This window comes from Mirounga leonina, unplaced genomic scaffold (assembly GCF_011800145.1).
Source record: "Mirounga leonina isolate KUSES-001 unplaced genomic scaffold, KU_Mleo_1.0 Mir_488, whole genome shotgun sequence".
NCBI classification, from domain to species: domain Eukaryota; kingdom Metazoa; phylum Chordata; class Mammalia; order Carnivora; family Phocidae; genus Mirounga; species Mirounga leonina.
In genome coordinates, this window is record NW_023270777.1 from 1,914,778 (window position 1) to 1,936,829 (window position 22,052).

Genomic DNA, 22,052 nt, shown 5'->3' on the forward strand with positions numbered 1-22,052 from the left:
TAGGAAGTGGAGGGGAGGTACCCACTTTGACCATGGACTCTGCTGTCTGGACCACAGTCCCTCCGTCTGGCCCACTATCCCCTGTGACTTAGAAGACAGTAGTGGGGACACGGGGTGGGGGTGACTTCGGAGGGGGAGCTAAAGCTATGAGAGCTGAAGTCTGGTCCAGCATTTCCCTCAGGCCAGTGGAAGGAGCCTGAAATGCAGGGAAGAGTTAGCTGGGGGGGGTCTAGGTGGGGCAGATGGCCTCCTCCTGAGCCCCCACCCCCAACACACTGAGGCTGACAGGTAGGCAACTTCTCAGAGTTTACCTGTTTTGTTTTTATTGTTTTTTGAGAGAGAGAAAAGAAGAGTGACGGTGGAAGAGAGGCAGAGGGAGAGAGAGAGAGAGAGCGCAAGAGAGCGCGAGAGTCTTAACCAGGCTCCATGCCCAGCGGGACCCCGAGATCCTGACCTGAGCCAACATCAAGAGTCAGAGGCTTAACTAGATTGAGCCACCCAGGCGCCCCCTTGAATATCTTACGGAGAAAGAATGTTTTCAGCCTCCTAGATAGGCTAACAGTTGGAGTTTGCAGGAAACTGGATAGAAATTCTTTACTGGGGGCGTGGCTCAAACTAATGGTCAACAAGCAGTGTCCAGAGTGGATTGAGGGCCTCCAGGGGAAAGCAGGGCAACTTGAGGAGCGGGGAGCAGCTCCCCCCTCTCGGGGGGAGGGCTGGCCGGCCGGGAGGCTGGACGGCAGGAGGGCAGCGCCCCTGGCAGCCCCATGTAGATGAAGCTGCCAGAGAGGATGAAAGAGCCGCAGGTGAGGAAGGAGGCCGTGAAATCTCCCGTCTCGTCCCTTAGGAAGCCTGTGAGGAAGGGGAAAGGCATTTAGGGGCCTGGGATCCAGGGGTAGAGGATGGTTGCGTGCGGATGTGTTCGCTCAGGCCCTTACCTGAGAGCGGAGGGCCCAGAAGCCCCCCAAGGCTCATCAGCATCATCACCAGCCCCGTGGCCTGGACGACACCTCCGACGCCCACTAGCCCCGGGAGCACGCCGAAAACCAAGGGCGCGTAACTTCCGGCGCTGAGCCCGTAGACCCCAGCCGCCGCCAGCAGGGGCCCCCCGCAGCCCTCCCGGCTCCCCACCAAGGGCACCAGCCCCACGGCCAGCAGCCCCAGGCCGGTCAGAGCCCCGAACACCGCCAGCAGCCGCGAGAGGGGCACCCAGCCCCGGTCCGCCAGCCAGCCGCTGAGCAGCCGCGCGCCCGCGTCCCCCAGCGCAGCCGCCGTCACCACCAGCGCGGCCCCGTAGCCGCCCAGGCCCCCGTCTAAAGCGTGAGGGGCCAAGTGCACGTAGGGCACGAAGTACCCGCCCCCCACCAGGGCTGTGCCCAGAGCAAAAACTAAGAAGGCCCGGCGCGCGAAGAGATCCAGGCCGAGGGCAGCTAAGGGCCCGCGGGGTGGGGCCGGGGGGTCGCCAGGGAGCACCAGGGGTCGCAGCAGGGCGCCACAGGGGGCGAGGTGGAGGGTAATGGCGCCGAGGAGGAGCAGGGCGCCCCGCCAGCCGAAAGTATCAAGGAGCAGCTGCAGGGTGGGCGCCAGGAGCAGCGAGGAGGCCCCGTTGCCCGTGAGGGCCAGCCCCACGGCCAAGACTCGACGGCGGGAGAAGTAACGGGACAGGGTCCCGAGGGCCGGGGCGAACACCAGGGCCCAGCCAGAGCCTGCGGACGGACAGGACCGGGTGAGGACAGGGACCTGGGATGCCCGCCCCAGCGATCCCAGCCCTGCTCCTCGCAGGGGGCCCCGCCCCTCGGGCCTCCAGCCCCCAAGAAGCGCCCCTCGCCAACATCACCCCTTAAGGACCCGGGTATCCCTCTCCCCTCACCAGCGAGGACGCCCAGGCCAAGGTAGAGGTGCAGCAGACTGCGGGCGAATGCCGAGAAGACGAAGCCCAGCGAGGTGAGGACGCCCCCAACCATCACCACCGGGCGCGCCCCCCAGCGGGTGCTCAGGGCGCTGCCCACTGGGCCTGGAAGGGGGCGGAGTCAACGGAAGACACGCCTCTGCACCCCCAAACTTGATCCAGCACTTCTCCTTGGCGGCCTGCCAGGCCTAAAACTTCTCCCCCGGCCTAATAGCTCCTCCCCTTGACCTCAAGACCCTCTCTTTTCTAGGACTCGGTCCCACCGGGCGCTCTTTTCCCGGTTGTCTGGTCATCAGGTGGGTCCTCCATCACTACACACACACTCCGCCAATCCACCCCGGTTCCCGCCTCCCACCTTGGGGCCCCCCTCACTGGCTGCCTGCTGCACCGCCAGGGCCAGGGCGCTGACCCACGCAGTGTCCTGAGTGCTTCGGTCAAAGTGCTCCGCGAGGTCAGGCAGGGCAAGGCCCAGGGAGCGCAACAGCCCGTAGGAGAGCCCATTCACCGCGAAGGCTGCGGCCGCCACCACCCAGCCCCAGCCCCCGTCCGGTCCGGGAGGCTTGGGGGTCATCGCCGTCTGGGGAAGGGGGAACACACCACGTCCGTGCCTCCTCGAGGGTCCTGGGCGTCCCTGAGATCCAGGTTCTGGCTGCTGGCCCAGGGTGGGCACGTCACCCGGAGCACGGCAGGGCGGGGCGGAGGGAGTGGGAGCTAGGCCTGGGGATACATCCCCAGGGCCCGCGCGAGCTCCCGGGACCGGGTGACAGCGGGTCCCCCGGGCCTGGGACTCCCCCTCCCACACGCACCCCTTCCCCCTTACCCGACCTCTCTGGGCGGTGGGGGGAGGGGAAGGGCGAGGAGCAGCTCGGCCAGGTGTTCTCCCCGCTTCCTGCGCGGGCGGGGCCCCAGGGGGGAGCGAGCGCCGAGTTAGAGCCCCACCTGGACCGGCTCTCTAGGTAAACAGAGATCACCACCGGGGGCCGGAGCCACCTGGGACGCGGAGGTGCGGAGGGCGGGGGGAGCTGACACCGTCAGCCAATCGGCCGAGCGGCGGGTGAGGCCAGGCGCTGAGTCCCACGGGGATTGAATTATCCACACACACACCCCCACCCCCCGCGGAGGGAGCGGGGAGAATGAAGGCGGCCCCGCCCGGCTCAGGCCCACGCACCTGCCGCCCGCCCCTCGCGGAGGAGACGCGTGGACTGCGATCCCCAGCAAACGCAGGGCCCGTAGGCAACACTTGGAAATAGGAGTGATCCCCCCAAGGCCTGCCGCGATGAGTACTTTTGTTCTCTGGGAACTTTGCTGGGGGACCAGGCAATTCTCGTATATCAAGTCACTGACCTCCATTGAATGCTTGTTCCTTGCTCAACAATCGCCGGCCCTCAAGGGCGGAGCGGGAGGAAGAGGACTCCCTCATTATGAGGAGCTGTGATGTGCCAGGCACTCGACCCACGCCACCTGCCCACCAAGAAACCGCCGAGGAAGGTGTCATGCCCATTTTACAGATGAAGTCACTGGAGAGTAGAGAGGGTAGGTGCTTTGTCCCCAAAGCACCCACCTTAAAGATGGTGGAAATGTTTGAATTTGGATCTGTCCAGCTGCAGAAGGTACAGGGAGAACAGACCTAGGACTGAAATAGACTATGCCCCAGTCTGGGGACTGGCCAGGGTACAATTTGATCCTCACTGGCCTGGAAGGATCCCTGGGATCAGAATCGCTGAAGATTTAGATCCGGAGTTTTAAAACAAGATAAGAGGGGCGCCTGGGTGGCTCAGTTGGTTAAGCGACTGCCTTCGGCTCAGGTCATGATCCTGGAGTCCCGGGATCGATTCCCGCATCGGGCTCCCTGCTGAGCAGGGAGTCTGCTTCTCCCTCTGACCCTCCCCCCTCTCATGTGCTCTCTGTCTCTCTCATTCTCTCTGTCTCAAATAAATAAATAAAATCTTAAAAAAAAAATAATGTATAAAACAAGATAAGAAATCCGAGAATTGAACCCAGGCACGGATTTCTTGGAAATTTTGATTTAAAAGGATCCTTTCCACATTAGGGTTAGGTTGCTTCACTTGAGCTATTCGAATCAAGAGATGTGTTCTTTGGTTTAATGATTACACAGTATCAGAAAATTTGGCCCTGCACAGCTTGGAGCCGGTATCAACCCAGAGCCACACGGTGGCAGTGTTTCCTAGTTGTTGAGAAAATATCTGCAAATTGCAGGAGAACAACCCCATTTCTCGACTTTGGATATCAGGCTTTTCACCACCGAAGGAACCCTCCCTCCCCATTCCATCACCCTCCCCTCTGTCCGGCGCCCTTCCGTGGGCGTCAGCCAAATCGCCTCACCTGCTCCAAGGACATGCCTAGCTTTTCTCACTCCTGAATTGGTGCATCTGCCATCCCCTCTCCTTGAAATGTCCTGGATGGGGAACAGGCGTCCTTGAAGGTGGACGGTCCTGCCACGGACGCCCTAGTAAAGTGGTCTCACTGGTTTCCCCAGCCTGGGCTGCTGCTGTGGGAGACGCCTGGCAGATCCTCAGCCACTGGGGGTGGCACAGGAAGCCTACTTCCGGAATTGGCTGCTGAGGACTCAGGCAAGCAGAGCCCTGCCCCCCTCCCCAACCTGAAACAAATCACACCCTCTCCACCATGGAGTTAACATGCCTCATGCAGCCAAAGAGGAGACTGGGCCCCTTGGGTCTGGGAATTGGACAAAGCAATGCTGAGCACCTTCACAGGATACTTAGGAACCCAGAGTCTTCCGTCCCAGGCTCTGGGACCAGGGTGATTGGTCATCAAAGGGCCCGGTCCTCTTCTACATCATGTTCCGTATATTCTTAGCCAAAACAACCATCACTATGCATCTTTTGCTCATGGAGCTAACACAGCATTGAGGCTAGGAGAATGGATGCCCAAGCTGGACTCTCTGGGTTTGACTCCCAGCTCTGCCACCTATCCGCCGTAGGGCTGTAAGCAAGTTACGCGCCTCAGCTTCCTCATCTCTACAATGGGGCTCATAATAGTAGCCACCTGGTAGGGTTGGTATGCGGATGCAGTGACGTGGTGAGTGGTTTTCTTAGCATTTTCCAAAGTTTGTGAGAAAATGCTTTCTCCCCATCTCGACTCTAAAAACAAAAAAGGAGTCAAATTAAGTTTTGTTCACTCGCTCCTTCGTACAAAATATTTATAGACACCTATACCATGCCAGATTATATGCTTAGTGCTGGGGATACAACTATGAATGATTCAGTCTCTCCCCTCCGAGCCCCCCATGTTCAAATTAGGGAAAAGGTGAAATGCAGAGAGCCCAAGACAAGGAGAGGGACACAGACACCACAGGGTGCTACATGGGAGGAGCTGACTCATTCTGCTCTCGGGACTGCTGGGAAGGCTGCACAGGAGAGGAGCCCTTTACGCGGGGTCTTGAAGGATGAGTAGGAGTTTGCCAGATGGTTGCGTGGGCAGGGGCATTCCAGGCAAAGGGAGAAGCTTGTGGAAAATCACAAAGGCACGAACCAGCTTGGCATATTCTTTATTGTTTGCGGAGCTGCAAATAGCTCTGTGGAGATGAGAGAGCGTATAGGAGGATTGCGTAGGGCAGAGGTCTTGAAGGCCAGGCTAAGGAATTTAGAGGTTTCCCCGGAGACTGATGCTTCTCAAAAATTTCCACTGATGTAGCAATCACTAGTATTCAGTAATATTCGGCGCTAAACAGACAATGGGGACTCACACCAGTCGGAGGGGGCAGGAGAGTCTGGGGTTAGACACCTTTTCTTGATGTGAGAAATTTCTTTGAAACATCTTATTGTACATTGAAAATTCTTGCTCAGCGGGGAGCCTGCTTCTCCCTCTACTGTTCCCCCTGCTTGTGCTCTCTCGCTCTGTCAAATAAATAAATAAAATCTTTTTAAAAAAAGAGAGAAAGAAAATTCATGTGGAAGTTTGCATCCTACTTCATTCTACTTCATAATCTTTTATTTTAAGTTTCATTTATTTAAGTAATCTCTATACCCAACATGGGGCTCAAACTCACGACCCCGAGATCAAGAGTCGCAGGTGCTTCCCACTGAGCCAGCCAGGCGCCCCTCTACTTCATAATGCGTAGGAAAACCACTCTTTATTTTTTTTTATTTTTTTATTTTTTAAAGATTTTATTTATTTATTCATGAGAGATAGAGAGAGAGAGAGGCAAAGGCAGAGGGAGAAGCAGGCTCCCCGCCGAGCAGGGTGCCCGATGCGGGACTCGATCCCAGGACCCTGGGATCATGACTTGAGCTGAAGGCAGACGCTTAACCGACTGAGCCACCCAGGCGTCCCGGAAAACCACTCTTTAAATAACTAAATAAATTATTTCCGTTTTTCTGCCCAGGTCCCCACTGGTGGTGGTGTGGGGGGGGGGGAGTCCCCCTGCCAGAAGTCATGCCCCGCCCCCACCCACTATGGATCTGCAGTGGATGCCCCCCCTGCCCACCTCACCCCCCTCGGAGCCTTCTCAGCCTGCAGGGACATCATCCATCTTGGTCTTCTGTCCCTCGTCCCCACGTAGCCCTGGAGGTGGGACCTTACGTGACTGATCTCTGGGGAAAACTGGCTGAGACAGAACTGAGCCAGAGACTCGTGGACTGAGCAGACCCAGGGCCTGGTGCTCCACGGGTTGGGGTGGGATCGTAAGGAGTGGTTCCAGTGGGCCAGACCGGTCGTGCCTGCCCATAGGGAGAAAGCCCCAGGAGCAGGTGCTGGGCCAGGTCAGGTCTTTAGAGAGGGTCAAAGTCTGTACATAATGTGCTTTGGGGACCATGAGGTCTGCAAGTGTGTCTGTGTCTGTGAACTCTAAAACTGCTTTGGGATTTTCTCATGGGAACACCTGCAGGAGGCTCAGCGGGGAGGTCCTGAGCTGGGCCCAGCCATTCCCAGGGTCCACCTGCTGAGGGCTGGGGGGCCCTCTGCAGAGGTAGGTGGGAGAGACGGGGAGAGGCAAAGAAACATGGCTCTCCTTGAGACACACAGAAAGAGGAGGCTTTCCGGAGTTTGGCCCAGCTGACCTTGGGCTTCTGTGTGCCCAATAAAGGGGCCTCTTACCCCTCACCCCCAAAATCTCCTCCCTCTTCAGCTCACCCAGAGACCAGGCTTTGGGAAGTCAGCACAGACCTCAAGGGCCAGACCCAGGGCCTGGGAAAGTGGAAACAAACAGGGCACAAAGGTTGGGATGTGTGGTTCGGGGCCAGGGAAGCCCAGCTGCTGAGATGCTCTGGGAAGGGGGTGGGTAGGCATCCGGGGAAAGGCGCTCACTCAGGACAGTGGGGCTCACTGAGTGAAGGGCACAAGTCTGCATACGAATGGAGAACCAGCCGGGTTCCTTGAACTGGGCCGGGGGGGACTGGGATCGGGTAAGGAATTTGCTGAGTCTGCGGCTGGGGGAGCCTGGTGACAGGGTCACAGGGCTGAGGCTGGAGCCAGGACGTGGGCCAGGCTGCACTGGCCTGGGAGTCCCACCCCACCCCTACTCCCCACTTACTCCCCCTACCAAGTTTGCCTCCTGTGCCTCTTCCAGGCCCTCTGCCACCACCCCCACCTCCCCACACCCCTTCCCAAGGTCTGGATCTCTCCAGGCAGCCCAGTTTCCAAGGACAGGATCCCAGCTAAAGGCTTTGAGCCTGGTCTGTGTGTCTAAATACCCAAATGTGTCTGATCTGGCATTTTCTGGTTCCGGGACTTTGGCTAACATCTGTGTCAAACTTCTGAATTACGGGCTGTGAGCACCAACCGTGACTTACTTAAGGAGAGAAATGATTGATTACAGGATACTAAGTAGTCTCAGAATTACCCAAGAGGCTACAGAACTGGTTGTTCTGTAAACAACCTGCCATGGGCCTGCCACGGGCCTCAGTGAGTTTCCAAGGCCGCTGCTGTCACTACCAGATGCTAGACATTGCTTCTGGCTCTCTGCCGCCACTGGGTCTGGAAACTGCTGTGCTGCTAGAATGTTCTCTGCCTCACTCACCACGAGCTCCAGATTCAGGGCCAAGGTCCATGCTTGCTCCTGACCGCCTGACCCCCGGTCACGGGCTCTCATCCTGGCTGGAAGGGACACCGGGAGATAGAGCACCTGGGGCATTCAGCATCCACAGGTAGATGGATTCTTCCTCCCATAAAAAGGAACGAGGGACATGTCAATCCTATCTCAACAAAGCACAGAACAACTGTAGGTTCCCCTCCATTCTGTTTCCTCCCATTCTTCTGCCCACAGGCAGCCACCGCTGCATCTCCCCGCCGCCCCCCCCCCCCCCCCCCCCCCCCCCCGTCCAATGTCTTCTCCAGCTCCCTGTGCACCTCCTGGCTTGATTTGAGAGGGAGAGTCGCACCAGAAAGGGCCAGGGGTGAGGCCTGTCATTTCCCCTCTGCAGTAACCCAACCTCTTAGCTACCTACCCCTGCATTTACCAGCCCCAGCCTGGGACCTCGCCTCTGACTTAAAGGATTCAGCCTCTTAGGGGACTCAGCTGACAACCCCTGGATCTGCCCTTGGGCTACCGGGATCCTGGAATCTGCTTCCCAAATGAGCACTGTCAAGGGGGACCAAAGCCAAGGTGGGAGGAGACAGGGAGTCAGAAAACAGGTTTTCCCGCCCCCGCGGGGATGTAACTCAGACTTCCTGGAGTGTGTCATGTGTCAGGCAGAGTCTGGGGGGCCAAGTAAGCAGAGAGGGCCTGTTTTCTTTCCCCCAGGAAGAGCTCCCTGTGCGCACCCTGGGAGGAGTGGGTGGGCAAGTCCCAAAGCTGCCGGGAGGGTCTGGGACCCCGAGAGGCCCCGAAGCCACATGACCTCTAATTATCTGTGCACAGGATGGGTCTTTCCCTTCCGTGTCTGGGCCTCCAACAGAGCTCGGATTTTGGGTCCCAATCTCTGCCCCACCCACACTCCAGAGTCCTCTCGCCTCCGCAAAGCCCTCTCCAGCCTCTCTCCACTTTCAAAGCATTTTCAGTCCTGAGCAGTCTCTCTCCCTAAGGATCCCTTCCCTCTATCCCATCAGGCAAGCAGCTTTACCCAATTTTCTTCCTGAGCCTCAAGTCTGGTCTTCTCTCTCTTTCCTGATTTACAACCAGAACCTCTCGCAGTGGGACGGATCCTAGTTTAAAGCACATCTGTGAGTCTAACAGCCCCTGTCTATTTGAACAGGATGGTGGTGGGAACTGGCCCGGAGGGAGGTCACACCTGGATGGGCCAACAGAGGTGAAGGCAAGGCCTCGGGCATCTGGTCAACCAGCTGCCTAGCAGAGGCGTCCTGATTTATGGGTTAGGAGCCTACCCCCTCCTGGATCCAGAGATCTGGGAGGTGGGAAGTTGGTGCCAAGGGCTTAGGTGCAGATGTTTGGGGGACAGTGGCCAGCAAATGCTGAGAGCAGTGAGGAGCAGTGTGGAGTAAGACCGGAGCCTGAGCTCCATGGTATGTAAAGCCTGGCTGTTCTTAGGTGGCCTGTGGTTTCTGGGTTTATTTCCCTGTTGTCCTTGAGAAGAGCTGATTTATCTCCTGAGTACACAGGGCTTAGGGCTAGAAGCTTTCCAAGTGCTTACAGATAGGTTACACTCCCAAGAAAAGTTTTTTGAGTCTAAAATACAAAAAGAAGGGGTGCCTGGGTGGCTCAGTTGGTGAAGCGTCTGCCTTTGGCTCAGGTCATGATCCTGGGGTCCTGGGATCAAGTCCCGCATCGGGCTCCCTGCTCAGCGGGGAGTCTACTTCTTCCTCTCCCTCTGCTCCTCCCCCCTACTCGTGCTCTCTCTCTCTCATCTCTCCAATAAGGAAAACATTTAAAAATTAAAATAAAATACAAAAAGAAAACTGTAAACACCTAAATTAATAAATATTTAAATATGTGCAAAACATACTAGTCAATCAACTTCGTTAAATTTCACGACATTGGAAAACAATTTGTAGGTTAGTTTTTCTCACTTCCTAGAATTTCCTAAATATTCATGGATTCAATCAGTTCCTTGCAGGCAATTCTAAAAAAAGAAAATCCTTTCAAAAATCTTTTCTTTTTTTTAAAGATTTTATTTATTTATTTGACAGAGAGAGACACAGCGAGAGAGGGAACAAAGCGGGGGCAGTGGGAGAGGGAGAAGCAGGCTCCCCACGGAGCAGGGAGCCCGATGCGGGGCTCGATCCCAGGACCCCGGGATCATGACCTGAGCCGAAGGCAGATGCCTAACGACTGAGCCACCCAGGCACCCCTCCTTTCAAAAATCTTAACAGCAAACATATTTTGTGTGGAACGTAAGTATATTTTAGTACACTGGATATTGACAGGCACCATGGACCCTGTAACCAAACTGACTAGGTTTAAATTCTGGCTTTGCCACCTACCAGCTGTATGACCTAGAACAAATTATTTAGCCCATCTGTGCAATAGTTCCCTCCTCCATAAAACAGGTGATGGTAAGATAGCACCTACTTCTGCGAAGAAAAGGCAGTGATGATGATGATGATGGTCATGGAAGCACCTTGTTACCATCAGCACAGCTTTGTGGGACTGTTGTGGAGTTTTGGTGGGTTAATATTTGTAAAGCATTTGGAACAATTCCAAGGAAGACAGAAGCTCTATTTAAGGGGTTTGTTTGTTTAAAAAAAAACAAAAAACAAATGTGGGAGCGCTGTGGATTCCTCAGTGCTTGTGTATGTCTTTAAGAAAGTTCCTGGGGCACCTGGGTGGCTCAGTTGGTTGGGCGACTGCCTTCAGCTCAGGTCATGATCCTGGAGTCCCGGGATCGAGTCCCGCATCGGGCTCCCTGCTCGGCGGGGAGTCTGCTTCTCCCTCTGACCTTCCCCCTTCTCATGTGCTCTGTCTCTCTCACTCTCCCAAATAAATAAATAAATAAAATCTTTAAAAAAAAAAAAAGAAAGTTCCATCCCGGGGGCGCCTGGGTGGCTCAGTCGGTTGAGTGTGTGACTCTTGATTTTGGCTCAGGTCATGATCTCAGGGTCATGGGATGGAGCCCTTCCATCAGGTGCTTGGGATTCTCTCTCTCCATCTCCCTCTGCCCCTCCTCCCCCTCTCTCAAATAAATTTATAAATAATCTTTAAAATATGAATAAGAAGAAGGAAACTCAAAAATTACTAGAAACTCAAAATTACTGGACAGATTTCCAGCAGAGAGCACCCGCAGCTGCTCCTGTCATTCTGGGTATGAGCACAACAGTGAGGCTGAGACCTGAGCTGGTCCCCTGCGGGGCTGCTGCGGCTGGTGGGGCTGCGCGTGTGAACCGTGTCTCAGTATGCTGGTGTGCAGACGGCCATGGTGGAGTCGTAGAGGAGGAGAAGAGATGGGTTGAGTCCCCTCAGATTCCAAACAGAGAAGATCAGGAGTTTGATTCATTGCCTACCTTACCACAATTCTACAAAATGCACCATTTGGACATGATACCGTTAGTACGAGCAGCTTCCAGGGACCAGGCAAGGAAATGGGGTGATTCTCAAGCACGAAGAGCCAGAGGGCGTGTAACCCAATCCTTCTTTGACTTTAATGAATGTGATGGAGAAGATCTTACCTTTAAGAAAAGAGACATCCTGAGAGGGGCACCTGGTTGGCTAAGTCGTTAAGCGTCTGCCTTCGGCTGGGGTCAGGATCTCAGGGTCCTGGGATGGAGCCCTGCATCGGGCTCCCTGCTCCCCCTGCTTATGTTCCCTCTCTCGCTGTGTCGCTCTCTGTCAAATAAATAAAATCTTTAAAAGAAAAGAGACATCCTGAGAATCCAGAAAAAATCCTGAAGAACAGTGGTGGAATGAGGACAGCAAAGGCAGGAAGGGGTTAATCCCAGTCCCTTCTGTTGAGAAGTATAGACCTGCCAGCATCTCAGGACTGGCTCTGATTGGTGGCCAGTGAGGTGGTAAAGGTCTCAGGATCAATGGGAGTGATCACATGGCAGAGCGTGGACTGCAGACAGGTAACTTCCCACTCAGTCCTGCCCCACTGCTGGCTGGACAGAACCCAGTGCAGACTCCAGCAGAGCATAGCTAGACGGAAGTTTTGCGGACAGAGGGACAATCTTTTTTTATTTTTTTGCAATTGCCATCTCTACAATTTCTTACAGATGTCAAAGGTGGTCTAGTTTATGTACACATTCTGTTCCGTCTGACCTTCTGGGACAGAATTACTCCATTCCTAGTAGCAGGGTCAAGGTATGAAACTAGAGAGTTCATGCATTAACTTCTGAATTACCTAATTTTAGGCAGTAGTGGCCGTGCCTATGTATATGGAACAGATGGGTATTTTGCCCCTTCTTCTCAGGCGGTGCAAATCAACCTGTGGAAAACGGATGGAGTCAGGAGGGTGTGCGCTGCTGATCCTGACTTATTGAATGGTTTTCTTTTCTCATTCTGAAGCCATTCTATCAAATGGCAATAGACCGTTCCCATCCACCCCTGTGAAGTAATCATGCACCATGTGAATAAAACGCAGTAAGAGGGGCGCCTGGGTGGCTCAGTCGTTAAGTGTCTGCCTTTGGCTCAGGTCATGATCCCAGGGTCCTGCTCAGCCGGGAGCCTGCTTCTCCCGCTCCCCCTGCTTGTGTTCCCTCTCTCCCTGTCTCTCTCTCTGTGTCAAATAAGTCAATAAAATCTTTTTTAAAAAAATAAATAAAAATAAAACGCAGTACGACCGTTTCGCTTATAAAACCTGACCAGTTTAGGACTCGTTCTGACACTTCAAATCCTAATAATTCGGGGCGTACTGCTGGAGGCATTTACTTGTCCTCCTTTCTAGCCAGTGATGCGTGCATTTTCTCCAGATTCTTGTCCTTCTCTTCCTCAAACCTACAAGTTAACTCTAAAAGCAGTGTCTGGGGCGCCTGGGTGGCTCAGTTGGTTAAGCGACTGCCTTCGGCTCAGGTCATGATCCTGGAGTCCCGGGATCGAGTCCCGCATCAGGCTCCCTGCTCGGCGGGGGGTCTGCTTCTCCCTCTGACCCTCCCCCTCTCATGTGCTCTCTCTCTCTCTCTCACTCAAATAAATGAATAAATAAAATTAAAAAAAAAAAAAAGGTCCATTTTGGGCGCCTGGGTGGCTCAGTCAGTTAAGCGACTGCCTTCGGCTCAGGTCGTGATCCTGGAGTCCCGGGACCGAGTCCCGCATCGGGCTCCCTGCTCGGCAGGGAGTCTGCTTCTCCCTCCGACCCTCCCCCCTCTCATGTGCTCTCTCTCAAATAAATAAATAAAATCTTTAAAAAAAAAAAATAAAAGCAGTGTCTGTTTTCACTCCAGATGAGACGCAGGATGGGCAGCGCACTTGACTCAGCGCACGGCGTTTAGCTGGAATTGGATGCACTGAACACCCAGCCGTCTGCCTTCGCCCAGGGGGGTCACAGCAGGTTCACTCTGCCCCAGCAGCTAAATTCACTCCTTACTCTTGGCTTTCCCTCCATCGTCAGGAGCCAGCTGCCACTGCTCCAAACACCGCGTCCTCGACGAGCAAGGATCCAAAGCAGCAAGTCAACACACAGAGCTCCCCGTCCTTAGACGTCTTTCTTTCTTCCTCCGGGCGGAGAATCTTTCATACAAGCCCCAGCAGGCTTCCAGACCCTCGAGTATCATTGGCCAGAACCGAGTCACATGTCTACCCCTAAGCCAATCACCGGCAAAAGAGAGTGGGCGTGCCCTACTGGGCTTAAGCCAATCATAACAGCGCTTGGTCGGGGAGGGGGCGGGGCTGCCCCGGCCTGCATCCCTGAGCGCAGGAGAGCGCGGGAAGGGACCGCGGAGCATCATGGTCGGCGGTGATGGAGCGGGATGGGGCACATGGCGCGGAGGGGAGGAGACCCTCAGGGCTGCAGCTGCCCTTTCCGGCCTTCCCCGGGCTGCAGCCACGTCCCAGCCTCGGGCTGCCTGTTGGTTTCCTAGGGCGGCCGAGGAGCAACGGAACCACAGAAGTGGATTGTCTCAGTTCTGGAGGCTGCAGCCTGAGCCCAAGGTGTGGGCAGGGCCGGCCGGGCCAGCCGGGCCGGGCTCCCTCCGAAGCCTGGAGGGAAGACACCCCCCTGCCTCGCGTCCTGGCCTCTTCCTGGCTTCCGCTGGTTTGCGGGCCGTCCTCGGCAGGCTACCCGGGCGGCCACTGGCTTTCTCCCCTGTGTGTCTGCGTCTGTCGTGTGGACCGCGGTCAGACTGGCTTAAAGACCCACCGGACTCGACTCTGACCTCGTCTTTACTAATGACATCTGCATCCGTTCTGTTTCCAGATAAGGTCACAGTCACAGGTGCTGAGGGTTAGGACTTCCCCATATCTTTCTGGAGGACACAATCCAACCCTTGACAGGTTGTAGGAGACTCCCTTGTATAACAGATGGTCTTTCTGCATTACCTAAATCCAGAGATTTTCTGTAGCTTAAAGCCAAAGAGTCCTTCTAAGGTAGGATTCTAATAGGGGTTCAGACTAGTCCAAAGAAACAAGGGTCACACACCATTCCTTCCGCAGTCTCATCCCCTCCTCACCTAAGCCTCCTTGTTTCTGGAAACAACTTAGAAAAGCTGGCATAATCACCAATGAGCAGTTTTATCTTTTTCAAACCAAAGTCCTCTATCAGAAGAGGGTCTCCTATAACTCTGAATACAGAAGGTTTGTTTGCAAAATTAGAGAGCCAGCATGAGCAGTCTCTTAAAATTAAGGAACAGTCTTCTTTTTTAGATTTTATGTATTTGAGAGAAAGAGAACACAAGCAGAGGGAGGGGCAGAGGGAGAAGCGGACTCCCTGCTGAGCAGGGACTCCCCCCACAATGTGGAGCTTGATCCCAGGACCCCGAGATCATGACCTGAGCTGAAGGCAGACGTTCAACCGACTGAGCCACCCAGACGCCCCAGGAGCAGTCTTCTTTTGAAATATATATATATATATATATTTTTTTAAGATTTATTTATTTATTTATTTGACAGAGAAAGACACAGCGAGAGAGGGAACACAAACAGGGAGTGGGAGAGGGAGAAACAGACTCCCTGCCGAGCAGGGAGCCCGATGCGGGACTCGATCCAGGGACTCCAGGATCATGACCTGAGCAGAAGGCAGTCGCTTAACCAACTGAGCCACCCAGGTGCCCTTTTGAAATGTATTCTTGCCAGTCAGAAGAAAATTCAGGGTGGTGATTGTTAGTGTTTTACTTGTCTTTGAGCTTTCTGATGCATCAGCTGTCCCAGATTAGTGGAGCTTCCTGCTGGTCCCTGCCCCGTCTTCTGGACGTTAATATTCTTAATATTCAGACCCTGTCACTAATCGCACACCCTCATCTAACCAAGCCCACCCCCAGGATTCTGACTTTTCGGAGCTGGGACAGCTTCCTCTTTGTGGCGTCCGTGACACGGCCACCACCGGCGACCAGGCTCTACTTGATTTTGTCTTTGCTGTTGTGGGGGTGACAGTTACAGCATGACCTTGACTCGCTCATTCCAAACTTGGAGAGCTTGTAAGAACTGGTGAAATTTTCTTTTTTTTTTTTTTTAAAGATTTTATTTATTTGACAGAGACACAGTGAGAGAGGGAACACAAGCAGGGGGAGTGGGAGAGGGAGAAGCAGGCTTCCCTGCTGAGCAAGGAGCACGATGCGGGACTCGATCCCACGCTTAACGACTGAGCCACCCAGGCGCCCCAACTGGTGAAAATTTCTCATTAGTAATTTCAATGTCATGTATTTGTTGGTCTTTATTAATTAAAAAAATACACCTTAGGGGTGCCTGGGTGGCTCAGTCGGTTGAGCATCTGCCTTCGGCTCAGGTCATGATCCCAGGCCCCGCATCGGGCTCCCTGCTCCACAGGGAAGCCTGCTTCTCCCTCTCCCACTCCCCCTGCTTGTGTTCCCTTTCTCGCTGTGTCTCTCTCTCTGTCAAATACGTAAATAAAATCTTTTTTTAAAAAAAGGAAGAAAGAAAGTTAGGATGAGGGGTGCCTGGGTGGCTCAGTTGGTTAAGCGACTGCCTTCGACTCAGGTCATAATCCCAGGGTCCTGGGATCGAGTCCCGCATCGTGCTCCTTGCTCAGCAGGGAGCCTGCGTCTCCCTCTGCTGCTCTCCCTTGCTTGTGCGCTCTCTCTCAAATGAATAAATAAAACCTTAAAAAAAATAAAGTTATGATGATAGAATTCTAGATGCTGAACCAGCCTTGTATATCCGGAATAAATCCTATTTGGCCATTCATTGTGCAGTATTCTTTGGATGCACCAGTGGTTTCTATTTGCCAGAATTTCAGCTAGAACTTTTGCTCATTTTCTTACTTATATCACCGGACTGCAGTTTCTCTCTTTGAACCTTTTCAAGCTTTGGTACTGAGATATGCTAGTTTAATAAAAATAAGCTAGTGAGGGGCGCCTGGCTGGCTCATTCAAGAGAGCACGCGACTCTTGATCTCAGGGTTATGGATTCAAGCCCCACATTGTGCATGGAGCCTACTTAAGAAAAAGAAAGAAAAATAAGCTAGTGAGATATCAATCTTTCCCTACAACCTAGAACAATTTAAGTCACATTGGAATAACCTAGTTATTTTTAAGATCAATAAAACTCAGCTGTACAAACGGACCACCTCCTGGACCTTCTGCATTTTTGTTTTGTTTGCTTTAAATTAGTAACATACACGCATGACACCAAATTTGGAAGACAGACATGAACAAGAAGACACCATGAACATTTTCCCTTCCTTTTCTTCCCTAGCCCCTCAATCTTCCCTGGAAGCCAAAGCATCATCCTTTCATGTGTATTCTTCCTGACATACTCTATGCATTTACAAACATATTTAATTTTTTTATCTAAAGAGTAGCATATTTCATACACTGTTCTATACCTTGATTTTCCCACATCACCACATACCTTGGAAATCTTTCCTTGTCGAGCTGGGTTCTTCTTTCTAATGGGCATGACATTCCATTTGGTAGGTATGCCATCACTTGGTGGACATTTAGATTGTCAACTAGCTTTCGGTATGATGAACAGTGTATCTGTGGGAGAAATGAACAGTGGAATTGTTTGCATTTTTAATGTTAACTGGTTTTGTCAAACTGTTTTCCAGAGGAATTGTACCAACATTCCCAGCAGCCGTGTGGGCAGATGCCTGGTTCCCCAAACCCCACTGACATGGTGAGTTTAAAAAACCTTTGGGTCTTGGGGCGCCTGGGTGGCTCAGTGGGTTGAGCGTCTGCCTTCGGCTCAGGTCATGATCTCAGGGTCCTGGGATCGAGTCTCGCATGGGGCTCCTTGCTCAGCAGGAAGCCTGCTTCTCCCTCTCCCTCCTGCTCATATGCTCGCTCGCTCTCTCTCTCTCAAATAAATAAATAAAAAGCCTTTTGGTCTTTGACAGCCTAATAGATTAAATATTGTTTTACGGTCATTTTAACTTGTACTTCTCCTATTATAACTGAGGATGAGCATCTTTCTATATGTTTAAGAGCTTTTTGCATTTTTGATATCAACTGTTCACATATTTTGTCCATTTTGTGACTGTGTTGACTTTTTATTGTTTATTTGTAAGAGCTGGTAATATATTCAGAAAACTAGCCCCTCGCTGCCTTCTGTGTTGCCAACAATCTCAGCTAATCGCCCTTTGACTTTGTAACTTTTTCTCCATGCAGCTTTATTATATATTTTTGTTGTTAAATCTTTTCTCCTACAGCTCCTGGGTCATACTTTAAAAAAATTTTTTTAAATATTTTATTTATTTATTGGTCAGAGTGAGAGAGCACAAGCAGGGGGAGCAGCAGAGGGAGAGGGAGAAGCAGGTTCTCCACTGAGCAGGGAGCCCAACGCAGGGCTTGATCCCAGGACCCTGAGATCATGACCTGAGCAAAAGGCAGCTGCCTAACCGACTGAGCCACCCAGGGGCCCCCTGTGTCATACTTTTAAAGGGCTCCTCACTCTGAGATTATGGGAGAATTATTCCCTGTTTTCTTTTAATTCTTCTATTATTTCAATTTTTGCAATGAACTCTCAAGTCACCTGGAACTCATTTACTTTAAGGACTGAAATAAAGATCTGATTCTAATTTTCCATATGCCCATCCATTTGCTAACACATTATTTGCTGAATATTCTTTCCTCCATGGAATAAACTACGCTTTTATCATATACTGAATTCCTTCAAGTATTTGGGCTTTCTGTTCAGTTCTTTTGAACTGTCTGTTCATATACCAGCTCCACACTATTTTAACTATTGTGGATAATCTACCCACATTATTTTCTTTTTCTAGAACTTGCCTAGATATTCTCACTTCTAAGTAAACTTCATATGAAGTTTCATATGTAGAATCAGCTTATCTACTTCCAAATATATCCTCCTTTAACTATCTATATGTGATCGTCTCTGATTTTAAGTCTGCAGATTTTCTATCCTCTTGGACGACTTTAGTAGATTCATCTGTTGCTGGATTGCCATCCATCTCCTCCGGCTTTTAAATTTTGTTGTCCTCGAGTTGCAAATAACTTTCCTTATAATTCTCCCATATCTATCTATAATTTGCTCATTAAATAGGTTGAACGTGGTAGAGAACAATCAAGAAATAGCTTTCTTTGTCTCCCTCTGGTACAAAAGTCCAAAAATAGACTTTTTTCAGTCTCTTTCCCACACCCCTTGAAAGTGTCTTGGGTGTGTGTATCGCTAAGTGGTCATTTAAGTTTTACCCACCATCTCATTTTCAGCTGTGAAATGCCCAGTCCAGCCCGAACCCAAACCTCATCCCCAAGCATTCGGAGCACCCCCTGCCCCAGGTTGCCCTTGCTGGGGTCTGAGGGGCTGCACTGGGCGAGAAGGCTGTTCCGTCCCTATTCTTCCTCACTCTTTCTCTCCCTGTCCCCTCACTGTGTTTCTCTGTGCTCCTCCAGGGTTGATGCAGAGGAGGGAGAGACATAAAGGAGAGGGGCCCGCGGTCATACGTGACCAGTGCTGTGGTGGGGTTAGGGTGCTCTTCAGTGGGCATCCAAACACCGGCTCTTCCATGCGGCCTGCTGCCAGTGCCCCTGAGACCCCACGGGACGCACCCCGCCCCAGCGGTCCCTCGGGAGGAGGAGGCACTCCCTGCGACGGTCGCCCCCAGCTCTGCCCAGAGCGCACCTGAGCACCCACAGCCTTTCTGCGTCGCCCCACCATGCACTCGTTCCCTGCAGGGTCATCCCTGGATGTCTCAAGCCCGAGCAGTAGCCTGTAAACCCGCGCTGGGCCTTGAGTTTTCGGAGGCTCTGCTGCCCCGGCTGATGCCCCCGCCATCACGGAAGCTCACTCCTTCCATGGAGTCCTCCAGGCTTGCAGGTTCTCGGACATCCCTGCCCCACCAGACAACCAGGTGCAGCCTGACCCACAGATGCACGGGGCAGCTCCAGCCCCGGTTCTCTGCCTCCAGGCTGTTCCTGCCAAGTAAGGCATGTTGGCTCCCAAATTTCCGAGGACGCATCCAGAGTCTTCTCTTGAGCTCTCCTGTGTCCCACTCGGAGGGTAGCTCAGGGTGGGCCCAGGAGTCCCTGGGGTTCGGCCACCACCCAGCCAGGTAGTGGGATACCTCCCAAGGGAAAAAAGCCAATCCTGAAAGGTTAATACCGCATGATTCCGCTTATGTAACCTTGGCAACGTGACAAGATGAGAGTGCCGAGAACAGACCTGCGGCCGCCACAGTTGGAGACGTGGGGAAGTATGACTCAGTTGCTCTCACAGAGCTGTGTCCTGACTGGGGGGTCATGGCTACTCTAATCTACACATGTGGTAACTTTTCTAGAACTCTACACCGAAGGCAAACAGATCAAAGAATGCATTTAAAACTGGTGAAACCAGGGTGCCTGGGTGGCTCAGTCGGTTAAGTGTCTGCCTTCCGCTCAGGTCATGATCCTGGGGTCCTGGGATCGAGTCCCGCATCAGGCTCCCTTCTCAGTGGGGAGCCTGCTTCTCCCTTTCCCTCTGCTGCTCCCCCTGCTTGTGCTCTCTCTCTCTCTCTCTCTAATAAAATCTTTTTAAAAATTTAAAAACTGGTGAAACCCCCGGAAGGGCCTGTGGTTTAGTTAATACTATTGTACCAATGTCAATGTTCTGGTTTTGAGAATTCTACTACAGTCCTGTATGATGTCACTGTCAGGAGAGCGAACTCTTTGTACTATTTTTGCAACTTCTCCTTTTTTTTTTTTTTTTAAAGATTTCATTCATTTGAGAGAGAGAGAACAAGCAGGGGGAGTGACAGGCAGAAGGAGAGGGAGAAGCAGACTCCCCGCTGAGCAGGGAGCCCGATGCGGGGCTCGATCCCAGGACCCCGGGATCATGACCGAAGGCAGACGCTCAACCAACTGAGCCACCCAGGCGTCCTATTTTTGCGACTTCTATGTGAGTCTAAAATTATTTCAAAATAAAAACTTTGATTAAAAAAAAAGAGAGAACCCTACCAGGGTTCGAATTGGAATGGCATTAAAATTATCGGGAGAACTGACATTTTGATGAAACTGAGTCTTCCCACCCAATGGCAGCATGATTGTCCATGTGCTTAGGTCTTGCTTTCTGTCCTTCACTCAGTGACAAGGTCTTCTTCAAATACATTCAAGGCCTGGGGCGCCTGGGTGGCTCAGTTGGTTAAGCGACTGCCTTCGGCTCAGGTCATGATCCTGGAGTCCCAGGATCGAGTCCCACATCGGGCTCCCTGCTCCGCGGGGAATCTGCTTCTCCCTCTGACCCTCCCCCCTCTCCTCTCATGAGCGCTCTCTCTCTCAAATAAATAAATAAAATCTTTAAAAAAAAAAAAAAAACAAATACATTCAAGGCCTATATTTCAGTCTTTGAAACTATTGTAGGTAAAATAGATTCCCATTTTCACGTTAATAGGTTTGTGTCATGGGATTGGTTTTTTCCTACATTTGTTGTTCTTTTCCTCGTCTTGAAGACCATCGCCCCAATGTTGTCCCTCCATTCCATCATCCAAAGCTTCCTTCCACCTTCCTGTTATTTACATTCATTCCCTGCTTTTCCCTTTGCACTCTGTTCTTCTCTGACGTCCATACTCCCTACCTCAGCCATGCTTTATGTTTATGATATTTTAAGTTTACTCTTATAGCTTCAGTTTTCTCTGTGGTTTCTTCCTTTCTTTAGAAGTGTTATTTTTTTTAAAGATTTTATTTTTTAAGTAATCTCTACACCCAACATAGGGCTCGAACTCACAACCCCGAGATCAAGAGTTGCATGTGATAACTTTTCTAGAACTCTACACCAAAGGCAAACAGATCAAAGAATGCTCTACCGACTGAGCTGGGCAGACGCCCCTAGAAGGGTTAAAGAAAAAAAACAAACAAACAAACCCTGCAATATCTTTTACTCTTTGCCATGTTCTTTTGTGTCATCCAGCTCTTATTTTATTTTTCTTGAGGAAAAACTATGCAGATAGGTTTTCCAGAAGTAAGACTTCTTTCAAATATAACTTCTACCTCTAGTTTTGTATCAGTTCCATGGTGGTTTTTGCCTCAAGCCCCTGCTAGTTGGGGTGGTTTTTTACGCAGTGATCGCTAACCAATACACCTGAGCATCTTACCGGCTTTTCCCGACAGCTCTGGGCTCTGCCTTTTCTTATCAGCCTAAGTTTACACAGCTTTTAAGCGATGGAAAAGAATTGAACTCAAATGTATGTAAAAAGGAAATGCTCTTTTCACAGTAACATAGGACTGCCCAAGGCCTCACTTAGCTTTCTCCATTCTGCTATGTTAAGATTGCTGAAAATCAGGCAATGTGAAATACATAAGGTTTCGCAAAAGAGTATATCCTGTGAAATTCTAGAATAGGCAAAACCAGTGAATAGCGAAAGAAAGCAGGTCATTCATTGGCTGCCTAGGCACAGGAAGCAGGGTAGACAGCAAAGGGGGGCGGGGTAAGGAAACTTTGGGCTGATGGAAATGCTCTGTATCTAGATTGGGTGGTAGTTACCTAGGTATTTACATTTGTCTAAAGTCATCTCTACTCTTTAAATGGGTATATTTTATTGTGTAGGAATTAGATCGCAATAAAGTTGATTTTTAAGATTTAAAAAAATGGGGGCGCCTGGGTGGCTCAGTTGTTAAGCATCTGCCTTCGGCTCAGGTCATGATCCCAGGGTCTTGGGATCGAGCTCTGCATGGGGGGGCTCTCTGCTCGGCGGGGAGCCTGCTTCTCCCTCTCCCACTCCCCCTGCTTGCG

The 22,052-nt window shown here is 51.9% G+C and overlaps 1 protein-coding gene across 1 annotated transcript; it reads right to left on the bottom strand.

The window, feature by feature from the left end:
- Positions 1 to 447: 447 nt before the first annotated feature.
- On the bottom strand, positions 448 to 2,849 carry SLC16A11 (solute carrier family 16 member 11). Its single transcript, XM_034989427.1, has 4 exons — positions 2,282 to 2,849; positions 1,871 to 2,014; positions 939 to 1,706; positions 448 to 852 (listed from the first exon to the last, which is right to left on the bottom strand). Exons 1-4 carry the CDS (start codon positions 2,478 to 2,480, stop codon positions 623 to 625), a joined length of 1,341 nt encoding a protein of 446 aa, XP_034845318.1. The 5' UTR covers positions 2,481 to 2,849; the 3' UTR covers positions 448 to 622.
- Between the last annotated feature and the right edge of the window lie 19,203 nt (positions 2,850 to 22,052).

Bases quoted from the DNA above. Each gene is read 5' to 3' on its own strand.
- SLC16A11 (XM_034989427.1), bottom strand. From the start codon at position 2,480: ATGACCCCCAAGCCTCCCGGACCGGACGGGGGCTGGGGCTGGGTGGTG. The intron at 1,707-1,870 runs GTGAGGGGAGAG...GTCCGTCCGCAG, and splicing joins TGGCCTGGGCGTCCTCGCTG to GCTCTGGCTGGGCCCTGGTG. The intron at 853-938 runs GTAAGGGCCTGA...CCTTCCTCACAG, and splicing joins TCTGGGCCCTCCGCTCTCAG to GCTTCCTAAGGGACGAGACG.